Below are 17,535 nucleotides of genomic sequence, written 5' to 3' on the forward strand. Positions count from 1 at the left end.
GAATTTCCTCCATTGTTTACATGTACGTTATAGTGCAATATCCTTGACCCAGGCGCCTTTGGGCACGATAAAGATTCCTCCCTAATCAAAGGCCGTAAGCGTCGAGCATAGGCCTAAATTTGACAGCCCTTCACCGGCAATGGTGACGTCTCCATATGAGTGAAACATTCTCGAAAACAATATACAATCAACCATTTAAAAAAATAAATCTGAAATGTGTTCTTTGTCTTTTTGAAAGGCTCCACCTGTCCACAGGTTAGCTCCATGTATTAACATGGTAGTCTTAAAATATGTAGATCATGCATTCCATTCTCCAATTAAAAAAAAATTCATAATGATTTTACTTTAAACTTGGATGTCTAATATTTTTGCTACAGGAGGCAAAATTTGAAAATTCTAACACCACTAATAATTATACGTCCTCTACACAAATTGTTTTCAGTCATGTTAATTTTGATAGGATAACGAAAAAAGTGCAGAAAGCGAAGTCGGAAAACGAGGAAGTTGACTGTCCACTCCAGACTCTAGAGAGGTCTCCGCCAGGCGACCTGTACCTACCGGTATTAGTCATATCCGGGCATCATTCAAATTATTGTCCTAGAATTATAAACTCCTCATTTCTGACTATCTAGGGTGGGATGTTTTTTTTTTAAATCGAGTAAAGTGGAAGCAGGAATTGGGAGAAAGCCAAATTGGTTTTAGGGGGTGCTTCTTTCGTGCGCGTTTTCTTAATTACAATTTCTGGAGTTGTAAGACTAGAATTGATGAACGACGCAGCAGCCTCCCTGTCAGACTGGTTTATTGAGTTAGTATAGAGCCCAAGTTACTGTCATTAAGAATAGAGTGCTTAATATAATACTTCGATTATTTATTCCACTCTGAAAGTTCATACAAACTGTTAAATGATTATCAACTTGTTTAATCTAACCAATAACCGAAAGCAAATTTACTTGAACAATGTTGACACACTTTTATTCTTTTTAGAATGCTCTTAATTTACACGTTCTCACTGACAACTATTTCATCATTACATCGGGTTAGTAATTTAGTTTAGACGTGGGGGAAAAAGTAGCCATTCATTCTACACAGACCGCAGTACAAATCTCAGCCACTGCCGTTATTCTATCGTATAATGATTTTAACCAAAATGCATCGATAGCTGAACGTTCATTTCACAAAGGTGATTCCCGCATGGCAGGAGCATTAGGGTCAGGGATTCCGGGATACTTTACAATATAGTCAGGTGGAGTATTTTGTTTGTTTGTCAGTAAACTAACCCCAGTCCCCTCCCCTGAAATAAATTCCTGGATCCGCTCATCACATTTCAAGTATTTTATTGAAAAAGGTCCCCGAACCCTTTCCTCGCCACACACGATATGCAGTGAGTGTCACCTTCCATCTTAAATACCGGTATACTCCCCTACATGTACTATTGTTATTTCCTGTTATTACTTTCTCGACTATCTACGATAATTTCGATTTTAGGCAATTAATTCATTTATTAATTTGACACACCGCGTAAGACATTCATATGTCAGCACTATTTCTTCTGATGGATCAAAATACAGAGCTCCTTTGACTCACCAAAATCATGTTCAAGCGCCAAGTAAGTCATACGAACACAAAAATCGCAAGAATATCTATCTCCATGGTTTTCAGGCTATTCGCTCTTTCGCGATCGCTCCTTCACATATGAGGCAAATATAACAAACTTTAGAAATGTTATATAATTAGAAATGTTATATAATTAGAAATGTTATATAATATTTTTGGTTTTTAAGATTGTTTTGATTGATTGTTTTGATGTTTTTCGCCACATTCAAAATTTTTTCAGTTATATAGTGGCACCCAGTTATTGTTGGTGGAAGAGAGAATCCTGATACAATGTACCTGGGAAGAGACCACCGACCTTCCGAAAGTAAACTGGGAAACGTTCTCACTTACCGGCGCGAGCGAAATTCTGGTTTTTAAGAAAAAGATTTTTTTAAGAAAAAGAAATTATAATATATTTAGCTCTTTCAAAAACGAAATATGGGAAACCCCAAATCTCAAGAATATCAAATCTATTTATAGATTCTATATATTTAACTAATCATTTATACATACCATCGTTTGAAACTTGACGGTGAAACAAAGTACGGTCGTTATTGTTATCAAGACCATATGAGCACAATCCCCTTTTTAGAGATACCTTTATAAGAATATTAACCTGTACTATGTTCTAGTTCAAGAGAAATTTCAATTCCAGTAACACAAGCAAGGTATGATACTTATGGTAGCCATAGCTCCTTTCATACTTCCGCCTGTTCACACATGCGTAAATACACATATCAAAGAGGTTGATGGTACAAAGGCGACGGTACAATGGTAGCGCCGTGCCATCGCTATCGTACCATCGAGGCGATGGAACACATGGCAGCAATAGGATTCCATAAAATACATTACTTTCACCTGATTTTATTCTTACACCATGAAATATTAACGCAAAGAGAAATGAATTCGAGTGAAAATTTTATTTTGTACATGTATATAGACAAGAGTTCAATGAAAGGTGTATTTAAAAAAACAGTAGCGAAAACAAATTTACGTTGAATACTTTAACTACCGTTTCTCATTTGCAACTTCCGCATCTCAAACATGGCGAATTCAAAAGGTGACTTTGATCTCAGAAATGAAGAAACGGATGCTGGGGTATAGTTACTTTATAGTGAGGATATCCAAACCTCTCTAGACCCGTCTTCTTTGGCCGCTATAAGTGTACAGGATGATAAAGACACGGAAATGGAGCTAAAGGAATCGGATATGAAGAGACACCCGATATCATCACTACCACTGAAAACAGACCACCAACACCTATAATATTCAGATCCATTACACATTCTAAATTACAGAGCTTTCAGGATGCCAGTCAGTCTGAATCTATGAAAACGAATACTAAATAGAGCATTCGTTTATTTCAAGGCAAACACAGAACTTCAAACAATCAAATGTATTAACTGAACTAATAAAAATATTCAACAATAACTGAACATTTTCAAACATACATCCAACCCCACCCCACCCCCAACCCCCCACCCAAAAAAAACCCAAGGACAGTAACATTAATCATACACATTATACTGAAAGAGAGTGAATTCGGACGTTTGATTACAATTATTAAGATTTTCAAAGTACATAAAATCATGAAAAATAAATGAATAAACACATGGTAACTCTTTACTCGGGGAAAATAATAGAATCAAACAAGTAAATTAATCAAAATGCAATTTTTAAGTATTAACCATTCAAATGAATTCAAATGATTTTAAAATTGGGAATAAATCGAATTGAAATTTTTGTTTCAGATTATCACATGAAGGTTTAGTATTGTCCACTGGATTTTAAGAAGGTTGAAGGTGATGGTCTGACGAATAAATTGCGCCGATTCTTTTGTGAAGCAAAGCCAAAAAACACACAAATAAATCCCAATACATGATGACACTCAAGCTGCTATTTAATCATAAGAGTACACGAAAACAATTAGATCCGTTATAAATAGACATTTGCGGGACATAGGCTGCTCCAATAACATTTTCCGTGATATAATTCCGGACGGCCAATCGCACGTTGGCTGGAATGTTAAAAAGCATAACGAAAATTGGTGCGGTAAGGCCCACTAATTACAAGAAGATCAAGGATTCTCAGGATATTTAGATAATATTCTTGTCCTTACGGGCCGCCTCCTCCCCTCCCTTCACTGCTTCTCCAATTGTGTGTCTGGTATCACATTTCAATCCATATTATCGTGTCCCAGCCTCTGAAGGATTGTTTGTGTGTGGAGATTGGAATGAACATATCAGAAGCAATCACGACGGATACGAAGAATGGCATGGTGGCCACGCCATAGGTCAGCGCAGTCCAGAAGGTGAAAGGGTGCTTGAATTTGCAGTCGCAACTCCCTGTTCAAGAATTCTATTTTGTATTGCTTATAAGAGTTATGAGATTGATCACTGTTCATTATCTTCACCTAACATGGATACCTAGTCACATTCCAATCTGGAGATGTCGGTACATATATTGACTACATGCTATACCGTCATAGTTTCAGAAAATATATGACAAATGTGAAAGTCATACTCAATGAAGAATGTGCCTTACAATACAAGCTAGTTGTCTGTGGCTTCAAGGTTCAAAGTAAGCACAAGTTTACCGCACGCATTAGACTGGAAACTTAAGGATCCAGCCTTAAGTGCTGAATATGCTAAGATCTTTACATCGAAGACGATAGGAACCGAGAAAGATATTGTTGATGAACTGAAGATAGTACTGAAAGATGGTGTACACGAGTTACAACTGAGGTCTGTGGTCCGTCAACCAAGCACCAATGGCGGTGTGTGAAAAGTGGCGTTGTTTCGGGAACTAGAAGGCAGGTTGTACCGGGGAAGACTATAAAGCTGCCGAACGTATTGCCAAGCGCATTATTTATCATGCAAAAAGTAATGCAGAGAAAGGGCTTTTTCAAAACATTGACCAAATGACTGGAGACATTTACAAGCTAGCTAAGCAAATGCGTCGGGATAATCAAGACGTAACAGGAGAAAAACCAGTTAGGAATGATGAGGGCGAACTATTTCTTGATGAGGAAACCAGGAAAATGGCATGGAAACAGTACTATGACAGACTGCTAAATGGTAGACTTCCCTTAGATTCAAAACAGATAACGTCCTGTTGAGGTTCAAAGTGTCCCAATCACAACTGAGATGAACAAAGAAGCAGTCGGCAAAATTGCGTTGGGTAAAGCTCCAGGTCCATCAGGCATAGTGGCAGAGATGATAAGGCCTACTGGCAGTTCAGGTGTAGCGCTTATATGTGATCTCTGACGCCATTTTTTGAGATGGATGTATTCCAACAGAAAGGAGAGAAAGTTACATAGTCAGTCTATACAAAGGCAAGGGTGATGCACTGAATATATGTAGATGTGATTACAAAGGCCTTAAGTTGATTGACCAAATATGAAAGTCTTTGAGAGAGTCGTGGAACAATTTATCAGAAAACAAATTCAGATTGACGACATACAGTTTGGTATCATGCCAGGTAGAGGAACTATCGACGTCATACTCATCATATGACAAATATAAGAAAAACACATCTCAGCCAACTTCTCCATTACTAGGCTTTCATTGACCCGGAGAAGGCGTTTGACCGAGTACCTAGGAAAAGCATCTGGTGGGCGATGCGCAAGCTAGGTATGGTGAATGGTTACTCAAGATTGTTTAGATCATGTACTGTAATGCAAGAAGCCGTGTTCCTGTAGGAAGATGACTATAGTGACGAGTTTGATCTCAAGATTGGTATTCATCAAGGATCAGTATTGAGTCCGTTGCTGTTTATCATCGTACTGGAAACACTTTCACTCCAAATTCGTACAAGCAGCCCTTGAGAGCTCCTGTATGCTGATGATCCAGCAGTTGCTGACACCTCCACTGAGTCGCTGATCGAAACAGTAGCCGAGTGGAAGAAAAGTTTGGAGGAGAAAGGACTTAAGGTCAACGTGGGCAAGACCAAAGTGATAAGTGATGATATCAGGTTTGAATATAGAATTGATACAAATATTAGGAAAGTATCCATGTTCAGTCTGCCTAAAAGGCACAGGCATTAACTCCATCTTCTGTAACAGCTGCTTATGCTGGGTCCATAAGAAATGTAGTGGAATCAATGGTCCTCTTAAACCTGATCCAAGATACAAGTGCCCGCGCTGTCATGGACTCGCTCGACCTATTGATGATGAAAGAGGTAACAATTGGTGATGACACACTTGAAGTTCTAGCAGACTTCTGTTACCTTTGTCAAGTGGCTGGGGATGTGAACTTGCAGCAACAACGCGATGTAAGTTTGCTTGGAAGAAATTCAGAGAGCTTCTTCCAATCCTGACGAACAAACATCTGGTAATCACAACCAGAGACCATTGGTGTTTAACTTACCTGTGTTGTTATATGGTTCCGAAACATGGGCATCAACAGGCGTCACTCTAAGGAAACTAATGAGCAACGACAAAGGCATGGTAAGATGGATATGCCTTCTCAATCCTGAAGTGAATATCACCTTTGAGTCTCTTATTACTCAGCTTAAAGTAGGGGTCTAGTAGCGTGACGTCATGTCCGGATCGAACTCCAGTATTGGTTCACGTACTATTATTATTGGGTGGATTTATACTGTTTTTACATTTACCTGGATGTTTTTTAATTTAGTAAAATGAATACAATAACACTCCATCACTTATATTTAAGTAGACTATGGATCCAATCTTCTTTCCATTTTTTGTCATCTAATTCACACATAAAACCAGAGGTACATATTTGTTTAATTGATATACAGGCCGGGGTATTACATGTTAAAATTATCTGTAAATTAAAAAAAATTCATGATATGCAATCATGCACTTGTGGAATTAAATAAAACAATTCTGCATTTGTTATATATTTGTTATCTTGTTATATATTTGTTATCTTCTGTTATGTGAAAATCATCTTCAAAATGGTTATTTTGGCCCAAAAATGTAAATATAAATTGAGATGCTGTGAAAATATTATGCTGAGAAAGGGCAGATTTTTTAAATGTATTTTAACAAGCATTCATATATGAACATAATATGTGAGTTTGAATGAAAAATCACAAGTCAAATTTTTAAAATATTCATATTAGTGGTGTTGCAGTGCCGTATTTTTGACTGCCGAGGGCCTGTATTGAGTTCAATTTTGTACCACCATTATTAAAAAACATGAAACTATGTTAAAATTTCACTTTTAATTATTTAGTTAAACATATTTATTTCATATTTGAGGAAAAAAATTGCAGCATCATACCTCAAACAAAATTTTATGGACATATTCTAGGACTTCTTCAATGAATTCTGATATTGCCGTTTGACAAATGGGGGTACACGTAATAAAAATACCATAATTTACTCATTATACTGACAACCCCCCATTTTTTTGTTTTTATCATACCCTGAAATGAACAATCTAAGTATCTAAACTCAAATTTTTGAGAAATCACAAGTAGGTCCAGGACTAGGGACCTACCTTAACAGAAACATTACTGATGTTATCCAGACATGTTAGCTGAGATGGTTAGGCCATGTTTAGCGCTGTGCAGGTTGGATATCACAGGCTCGTACATTGAATGTCACTGGATATCGAGCTCCAGGCAGACCAAAGCTGACATGGGATGAGATTGTAAAACGAGACCTAGATTCTACAGGATTGGATAGGACAGCAATCCACTGGATCGCCAAGCATGGAAAAACAAACTTCATCCTCGATAGGACAGCCAGGTCTCATCCTTGCAAAAGGATTAATCTGGCCTGGATTGATGATGATGATTGTCAAATGCGAGTGATGAGACCAGGAATTTCATCACCAGTTGCGATTTCTTTGATTTTCATACTAATGCTGGTTTTGAATATGAACACCAAGTCAGGAAAGTCAACAGAAAAAAAATCCTGTGAGGAATAGAATCTGAGGAGTCTCTGTATTCTACACCCGAGAGTGGAATGTATCCAATTAAATGTTGTATTGTCTTTTGGAAATAAATTATACCGTATTTATTTTCCACGTGTGTAAAGAAGGATCTTGTCTTCTCAGATAATTGGTTCACTGGAAAGTCCCTGAGCAAGAGAACCTTCAGAGGATTCATGTGTAACGTTTCCAAACCCACTATGTGCACCGACGCTGTTTGCGGCGACATATTAATCGAATCTTATACGTCTTGCAACTCGTAGAAGACAATCCACATCAGTGACCATCACCTCGAATACCCCTGCTCCCGTTATTACATCATCCATGATCTCAATTCCCGTCGATGAAAATGTTGCTTTTCTATTCCAACAACAGCAAAATTAAGACGGGAGCCCTCTTGAAGAGCTTAACACCGACAGGATTCATATATAATATGTAATCCTAATTCCTGTCCAAATCCGTGTTCAACAATTGCGTCTTCAACGTTTTCGTAATTTTCTCCATTCAAATCGACAACATTACCCCCCCCCCCCCCCCCCCCCCCCCAGGTATTTACTCCACACCACCTTGTTTTTCTATGGCGCGCATGTAGTGTGTATATTTCACATAATTTTGGTCTTTTGTCAGTCTAAATTCAGCCATTTATATTTAAGATTGTATCAGTAGTTACTCTCAAATAATTTATTGATAAAAATCTAATGAACTCTACCACCATGTGTTGTTTACGAACTAACGGAGTATGAAAGCTCAATAATGACTCATGTCAAGAATATAAATATACATGTACGAAATAAGATACCATTTTAAGCAGTTAGGGTATACGATAAATGCTCAGTGTCATTTTAAGCGGTTAGCGTATATGCTACACACTTGTTATTCTAAAAGCCTTAACGAATGCTTCATCAAAGCACTAACTATAATCTGTTTACGAAAGCGACATCTCGGGCCTTTCCAACCTCTAACGGAATGGCCCGAGACGCTCCGATTAATTGCTCGCTTGAAGTTTTTTGGGTTACTTGCAAGAAGAGAAAGTAGTTTTCAAACGATGAATATTTTATTAACTGGGGAAAAGGTAAATAATTATGTAAAAAAGTTGTCATTATTTCACAAGATGAAAAGAATGAAGAACTTATTTTAATTGATTTTTACGTTTGACAATGATAAGATCACGTAACAGTATATTATTAACAAACAAGATAGCGTCTATACTGGTTAGCGGAAGTACCGCCATGTAATTCTTTGATAATAACACGGTTCAGTGCATAATCATACTTGATCGGCTGAAATGCAGAGGCCTCGTTGTAGATTAGCCGATATATATATTTATAGTATGTATTAAGTCCGTAATGTAGATAGTACAAATAGGTTTAGCATATTCTTTATATAATTCATGTAAACCATAGCAAAACGTAGAATTTCTTTTTACTTCATATTTGAGATGAACACATGTATACCTTCTGCGACATTCGGGTTTTTGCTGTTAATTTTTACAAGGTTTGCAAAGGCGGGACAAACTTTGGCTATTCTGTTTCCATCGTGAAATCTTCCTTAAATCTTGCTGCTCGGATAAAGAAAGTCTACGTCTCCCAATATGTTATTGTTTACTATGATGAGAATATTGGCATGTACTTGGAGAATAGGATGAAAACATTTTGAAGTTTTATGAGAAAATATTGAGAACACTTCATCATGAGAATATTCTAAGAAACCATCGAGTCTCTCTTTGAGAATTAATGAAATCAACCAGAACGCACAAAGATTTAGGAATGACAATGATTAAAATCTGAACATTTGTGGAATAGACAATGAGTAATACATGTATGTTGTAAACATAGTTGAAAATTTGTTAAATTTTTCATGATCTTCCTTTTTGAGAATATTTGAGAAGATATCAAAATGACGTGATCCTAAAACAAGTAAAAGGCTAAAGCACATACATGTAGATAGAGGGAGCAACAATAAGATCTGTACATCACGTGTTTAAAACTAACTTAGCTTTTGTTAAGCATTTCTTTTAACGTCATTTTGAACAAAAGTGTGAGTTTTCGCTTACACGTACACCATTGTTATATGTACATGTATTTTTCCTTTTTAAAATGTTCTCTTTTATACGGTTAATACCAGATTTAACGACTCCTTCATGATTTATGATACTTTTGTAACAGTTTCAAAAATGATTACCTTCCAATTTCAAGCGATAAAAATTATGATAATTCTATGATATGAAAAATACTGCTTGGATAGCAAATCATCAGGACCTGTCTCTATAGAATACAATACTCTGATGATTGTCATCTATACTGCTTGGATAGCAAATCATCAGGACCTGTCTCTATAGAATACAATACTCTGATGATTGTCATCTATACTGCTTGGATAGCAAATCATCAGGACCTGTCTCTATAGAATACAATACTCTGATGATTGTCATCTATACTGCTTGGATAGCAAATCATCAGGACCTGTCTCTATAGAATACAATACTCTGATGAACCTGTCTCTATAGAATACAATACTCTGATGATTGTCATCTTATAGAATACAATACTCTGATGATTGTCATCTTATAGAATACAATACTCTGATGATTGTCATCTTATAGAATACAATACTCTGATGATTGTCATCTTATAGAATACAATACTCTGATGATTGTCATCTTATAGAATACAATACTCTGATGATTGTCATCTTATAGAATACAATACTCTGATGATTGTCATCTTCTCCCGTTTCATCACTTGTACATCTATGTATTGTCAAATTTCGTCAAACCGCATAATCTTGTTTAATTACTTCTTCTTTCACTAAGGGTAATAGTATACATCATCACAGTTATTGCAAATGGAAGTACGCCGTATCTTAAAACACAGAATGCCTAATCTCAACTTCACCATTTATATCGCAATACCTATATTGATTGTGAAGTAGTTCACGCTGGGAATTATGGGTATATCGCAATACCTATATTGATTGTTTAGTAGTTTATAACGCTAGGAGTTGTAAGTATATCGCAATACCTATATTGATTGTGAAGTAGTTCACGCTGGGAATTATGGGTATATCGCAATACCTATATTGATTGTGTAGTAGTTCACGCTGGGAGTTGTGGATATATCGCAATACCTATATTGATTGTGTAGTAGTTCACACTGGAAATTATGGGTATATCGCAATATCTATATTGATTGTGTAGTAGTTTATAACGCTAGGAGTTGTAAGTATATCGCAATACCTATATTGATTGTGAAGTAGTTCACGCTGGGAATTATGGGTATATCGCAATATCTATATTGATTGTGTAGTAGTTCACGCTGGGAGTTGTGGGTACATCGCAATACCTATATTGATTGTGTAGTAGTTCACGCTGGGAATTATGGGTATATCGCAATATCTATATTGATTGTGTAGTAGTTCACGCTGGGAGTTATGGGTATATCGCAATACCTATATTGATTGTGTAGTAGTTCACGCTGGGAATTATGGGTATATCGCAATACCTATATTGATTGTGTAGTAGTTTGTAAAAGTGGGAGTTGTGGATATATCGCAATACCTATATTGATTGTGTAGTAGTTCACGCTGGGAGTTGTGGGTATATCGCAATATCTATATTGATTGTTTAGTAGTTTATAACGCTAGGAATTATGGGTATATCGCAATACCTATATTGATTGTGTAGTAGTTCATGCTGGGAGTTGTGAGTATATCGCAATATCTATATTGATTGTGTAGTAGTTCACGCTGGGAATTATGGGTATATCGCAATACCTATATTGATTGTGTAGTAGTTCACGCTGGGAATTATGGGTATATCGCAATACCTATATTGATTGTGTAGTAGTTCACGCTGGGAATTATGGGTATATCGCAATACCTATATTGATTGTGTTGTAGTTCACGCTGGGAGTTGTAAGTATATCGCAATACCTATATTGACTGTGTAGTAGTTCACGCTAAGAATTGTGAGTATATCGCAATACCTATATTGATTGTGTAGTAGTTCACGCTGGGAATTATGGGTATATCGCAATACCTATATTGATTGTGTAGTAGTTCAAGCTGGGAGTTGTGAGTATATCGCAATACCTATATTGATTGTGTAGTAGTTCACGCTGGGAGTTGTGGGTATATCGCAATACCTATATTGATTGTGTAGTAGTTCACGCTGGGAATTATGGGTATATCGCAATACCTATATTGATTGTGTAGTAGTTTGTAAAAGTGGGAGTTGTGGATATATCGCAATACCTATATTGATTGTGTAGTAGTTCACGCTGGGGGTTGTGGATATATCGCAATACCTATATTGACTGTTTAGTAGTTTATAACGCTAGGAGTTATGGGTATATCGCAATACCTATATTGATTGTGTAGTAGTTCATGCTGGGAGTTGTGAGTATATCGCAATATCTATATTGATTGTGTAGTAGTTCACGCTGGGAATTATGGGTATATCGCAATAACTATATTGATTGTGTAGTAGTTCACGCTGGGAGTTATGGGTATATCGCAATACCTATATTGATTGTTTAGTAGTTTATAACGCTAGGAGTTGTGGGTATATCGCAATACCTATATTGATTGTGTAGTAGTTCACGCTGGGAGTTATGAGTATATCGCAATATCTATATTGACTGTGTAGTAGTTCACGCTAAGAATTGCGAGTATATCGCAATACATATATTGATTGTTTAGTAGTTCACGCTGGGAATTATGGGTATATCGCAATACCTATATTGATTGTGTAGTAGTTCACGCTGGGAGTTATGGGTATATCGCAATACCTATATTGATTGTTTAGTAGTTTATAACGCTAGGAGTTATGGGTATATCGCAATACCTATATTGATTGTGTAGTAGTTCACGCTGGGAGTTGTGAGTATATCGCAATATCTATATTGACTGTGTAGTAGTTCACGCTAAGAATTGCGAGTATATCGCAATACCTATATTGATTGTGTAGTAGTTCACGCTGGGAATTATGGGTATATCGCAATACCTATATTGATTGTGTAATAGTTCACGCTGGGAGTTGTGGGTATATCGCAATACCTATATTGATTGTGTAGTAGTTCACGCTGGGAGTTGTGGGTACATCGCAATACCTATATTGATTGTGTAGTAGTTAATGTTATGGGTTTTGATCTCATTAGTTTACCTCTTCACCTACAATATTTCTTCAAATCACAAAATAATTAAAATTGATCATTTAACAGTCTTAGTAGTAAATTTCTCCAGGTGTATGCTATCCCTTTAAAGGAATTTATTGAATATATAGGTATGACATCTGCTGATGAAAAAAAGATGCACTCATGTTCCTCAGAAAAGTTGTTATTGGCCTAGACATTCAGTTCAGAAACATATTGCTAAATTCATTATTTCTAATTTTTGTCTGATCTTATTTGTATCTAAACTGTACAGTACTTCAATATCAAAATATCGGAAAACTGTTAAAAAAATTCAGTACTTTCGGTACTTTGATTCAAGTTGAATTGGGATACATGTATCACATGCTCTTGGTACATGATCAAATCTACATTGACGCCCTTCGTTATGAAATTTGACCACGTGACAAACTACATGCCATATCCCGATGCAACTTTAAAATGGTATTTTATTTCTTAATGTAGGCTAAGCCTGTTCGCTTCTCTAAAAGAATATATTACTAGTTGTATACTTTATAGTTGTAATTTTTCAACCTTCAGTTGTAGAGATAATCATAACAGCATCGCCCAAAACCTGAAATCAACCTCGCAAAATGAGTGCGCTCTTTTTCTTCGAGATGAACCATTCCTTTCAACAAAATCCACTTTAATCAGTGTTGTATGAATTATTTACATGAAGTTATCTATTTTTTTTTCTATCTGCTTCATGTTATATATTTTTTGAAGAATTAAATTTAATGTCAATACATAACAAACGCAGTAAATTTATTTTACAATTAATGACAAATTGAGAATCTAGTAAAACAAAAGTCAGTTTAGATATAAAAAGTAGCCTAAAATTTAAAACCTCGGCTAGACTCGAACTTACGATTTACAGTATAACTTCTTACTAAGGTTTATCCTTTAAACATGAAAAACGTTTTGTTTTCCCCAAGGTACATGTACATGGATTTTATTTCCATCATAGACAAAACTGTTTGGAACTATGGTCTGATATTGTTAGAATGTTATTAAGGGAATACAACATATTGTGGCTGGAGTTCGTAATCTCCATTACAAGTTGTGACCCGGACAAAAGGTTTTTTCTTTGCTTGGGCTATAACTAAGAAACTAGCTTGGTGAGGAAAAAGACATCCCTGCTCATTACCATCTGAATAGTAGGACGGTATGAAGAACTGAAAGATGTCAAATCTCCGAAGATTACACTTCTCTCTTGTTTGATTGGTTAAAAACACAAGGTGTGAATAATTATCATTTAATTCCAGCTAAAATTCATTTTAATGTAAATGGAGGTAGTGGTAATTTAAACAACATTCTACCAACGAGTTAGCAAACGTTGTCTACTTCCATTCTTCCAAAAAGGATAATAGCTGTACTGATTACCATTGGTTGGATGTCATTGAATCGAGATTTTAGAGGAAAACTATACAATATGGTCCATATAGCCATGTCCTAGCACAGGAGCTCAAGACGCCGCACGTGTCATGGAATTCACAACTTTGATAGAAACCTCCTGATCAGCAAACCTACCCATACATTTATAGTGTACAGTCGGGAATAAGCAGATATTTAAAGATTGCACCATGTTTTAAGTTTTTGGCCTCCCCTTTGAACTCCCAGGGCGTCCGTGCGTCATCCCTCACTTCCTGCATGATGTAAATGACGTTTGGTAAAAATTGACCCAGTAGCAAATGAAGTTTGTTCTGTTGTTAACACATGACGGACGACACCGAATAAAACGAACCACAATTGGTAACCTAAGTGGAAGTGATATTCTGATTAGCACAATTTCCCCTAGCTGTAAACAGTCGTTTTGAAGTCTAAAATATGCATAAACTGGAAGCTAATATTGGGCCGCCTCAATATTCATCATTGACTTGGACTGACTCGACAGTCAGCCACGAGAGACGGTGCATGGTTCTCGTTACCAAACAAAATAAAATATTTATCATTTTCCATACCTCCCTCGTGAGCTTTATCTCATTGATTTAAAATTATATTTTGCGAAGCGTTAGATATCTTGGGAATTGGACCAATTTTTACAGAATTATGCACACAGCTTCAATGGAGACATCTGTTTGCGGCAATACATAAATAAATAATCAACCCCAAAATTTAACTGCCGAAGTTATATAATTACGGCACAGCTAGTTGATACATCGCATCAGACTATGGGTGATGCTAAAACTAAATATACCAATGAAGACAATTTAGAGGTACGTTAGGTCTCCTTGGTGTCTAGTGTATTTTGATTTCTTCACTCCATGTTGATACATGTATATACCTATTTTACGATATGAAACGACACCATATTTTTCTCATATACGAAAGTGTTAAATACAGGATTGTCTGTTGCTCAAAAAATCAATCCCAATGTAAACTGCATAAGATAATTGGAGCACGGGGACTCCTTATGTGCCAGAATGAGATTTGGTTGGATACGGAGAAGAAGCAATGTATATTACTATAACAGTCAATAAACTTGATATAATATTAATCGGCAGCCCCTAAGCAAGACCCGAAAGTGGCATTTAGACGAATTGGTTTTTTCCAGCAGTAAATGAAATATCTTCGTATACGGTACAAATGCTTTATGAGATCTGTTCTTCCTTATTTTTCATATGCCATAAGACAAATAGACGTGCAAAAAAAAATTTAAAAAGCCACGATGTGTTTTGTACTAATAAGGTTACTTCGTGTTTGTTCTTAAAACTATACAGAATTTCTCTGTGTTGAAGGATTATCAGCAATCTGGTATCTCGATAAAACAGTCGACAATTCTTATCTTTGCAATATTTTAAATAACGTTTTTATTATTGCAATAAAAATCGAAAGTGATAAAACATTTACCTGCATGCACATCTAGACTAGACGTCTGATCCGTGTGGGCCGTTTATTGGAGTGTTGTCTTAATGAATATTTATTTTCGTATTTTTCATTGTAAATTCTTTTTACCGCAGACTAATATCAAATAAAGAGCGGGGTTTGGAGAAGTGTGGAAAGTATCAAATCGTTATCAAATATTTGTGAGAAACGACATCACTAAGCAGATAGGGCGAATCAGTTGTCTGCACATTTAAACAAGTTAAATTACAAAACATACATTATATAAGAAACAAACTTTTTTGTTTGTACTTCGGGGGATTACAGCACAAACATCTTCTGACACTTATTCCTGAGGTGACTCAGTGGTTGAATTGCGGACTATCTACACTATCGATCATTGGTTTGAGCCTTGCAGGACTTCGTTTTTCATGATAAAACAATTTTTTCCATGAATCGTTACATCAAGTTTTTGTACCAACTGTTAACGGTGACGATATTCGTTATCCTACTGAAAAGTTCGAACGTGAATCAAACTTTGGTATATCATAATGAGTACAAAACAAATTTGAAACGAACACAAAGCACATTAAGTACCTACAGATAAAATTGATGGCCCCCCACCCCACCCCACAGTTTTTACCTTTGTTTCCCGGGGTTGATCACGATGACAGGGGGTAAGTCCGCCAGACTGCATTCTGTAGTGCCGTACTGTGTGTTCATATTGTCAAGGCTTCACAAACTAAATTCCCCATACTTCACATACACATTCAAATTACAATATCAACAAGTTCCAGTCATGTCTAAATTTACTGACATGTATGAACTGACATGTTCGAGGAAGTCTCGGGAATGACATTATAACACAACATTCAGCACACCGTCTTACAGTGCAGTATCGAGAGCCGGCGATGTTATTACCAAGTCAACGAATATATCCAGCCATGCATAACCATTTCATATTTTTAATCTAATGTTTGCATTTTTTTAAATCCACTTTATCACAGGCATTTGCAATTGATTTTCAAGCCTCACTTTAAATTATTTCTTATACATACAGAACATGTATTGGGACTTATCGAGCGAACATGTGCATGCCTCGCTGTTATTTACATTCACAGTGTGTTACGTATCGTCGTATGCTAAATATAAACATCCGAAAAAACTTGAACCGCCCATTCATATTTACTTCACGATGAGCCTATATGAACTGACAAGTCCTAAAACACGTGATGACATAGTGTGATACTTACAGGTCCGCTGAATCTCGAGATTTTCGATTCATCTGTGTTGTTCTATCAGTATAATCCAATAGGGGTATTTTTCACGTGGATGCAATACACATCAAAATATACCTGTAATATACACAGGGCCTCTACCTGGTGGACATCCGGGCCACGGAAGCGTGACGTAATCTCTCTACCCCCTTCGCTACGTTATCAGTTGAACGGCGCGCTGTCATCACATTGGTTTTTTGAAAGAAATAAAACCTTAATCTTTAAACTTCCATCTAAAGAGAGATTTAAACCTAAATAAAACAGTTTATTCATTGTTTATGATAAATAGGGTGCGTTAGCGGATTATTTATGTCGTCCCACAAGATGCACAGAAATCATTATTAGACTGACATTAAAGTGTATAAGAATTGTTTTGCAGTTGGGTTGTGTACTTTTATTGATTTTTAGTATTGTCACTGCGATTTCCTGCTTATAATTATAATGAATGTCATGTCTTTCTTTTTTATGATTTCATTCATGTCTGGAACCTTCGGTGTAAGGTCTGTGATCCCGGCGCAACATTCTGAAAATTATTTATGAAATGGACACAATATCGTATACTATTTAAGTATGTAAGTTAATTATCTGTCCAATGTCACTGGTTCACACAATACTAACAGTCTAAATAATGACCTCCATGATATTTTCTTGGTATGGACTGCTGTACTATGGATATTCAATACTCTCTCTCTCTCTCTCTCTCTCTCGTCTTCTCTCTCCATGGAATGACTTATTCTTTGTTGTTTGTCATTTAGTCTGTGTAAGCCTACT

At 36.3% G+C, this 17,535-nt stretch overlaps 1 protein-coding gene across 4 annotated transcripts in view; it reads right to left on the reverse strand.

Annotated features, from left to right (window-relative positions):
- The window catches only part of LOC125657757 (endothelin-converting enzyme homolog), a 62,779-nt gene extending 45,812 nt beyond the window's left edge, over nt 1-16,967 (reverse strand). The window contains exon 1 of one of the 4 annotated variants that reach the window (XM_048888518.2): nt 16,741-16,967. In XM_048888518.2, the coding sequence (XP_048744475.2) occupies nt 16,741-16,772 (32 nt within the window). In that variant the 5' untranslated portion in view covers nt 16,773-16,967. Of the gene's footprint in view, nt 1-15,514; nt 15,536-16,130; nt 16,682-16,740 lie in introns of those variants that run through there. The other 3 variants (XM_056149702.1, XM_048888517.2, XM_048888519.2) reach the window with 3 other exon arrangements.
- Nucleotides 16,968-17,535: the final 568 nt, after the last annotated feature.

The sequence above is a fragment of the Ostrea edulis genome, chromosome 9, assembly GCF_947568905.1.
Source record: "Ostrea edulis chromosome 9, xbOstEdul1.1, whole genome shotgun sequence".
In the NCBI taxonomy this organism is placed as follows: domain Eukaryota; kingdom Metazoa; phylum Mollusca; class Bivalvia; order Ostreida; family Ostreidae; genus Ostrea; species Ostrea edulis.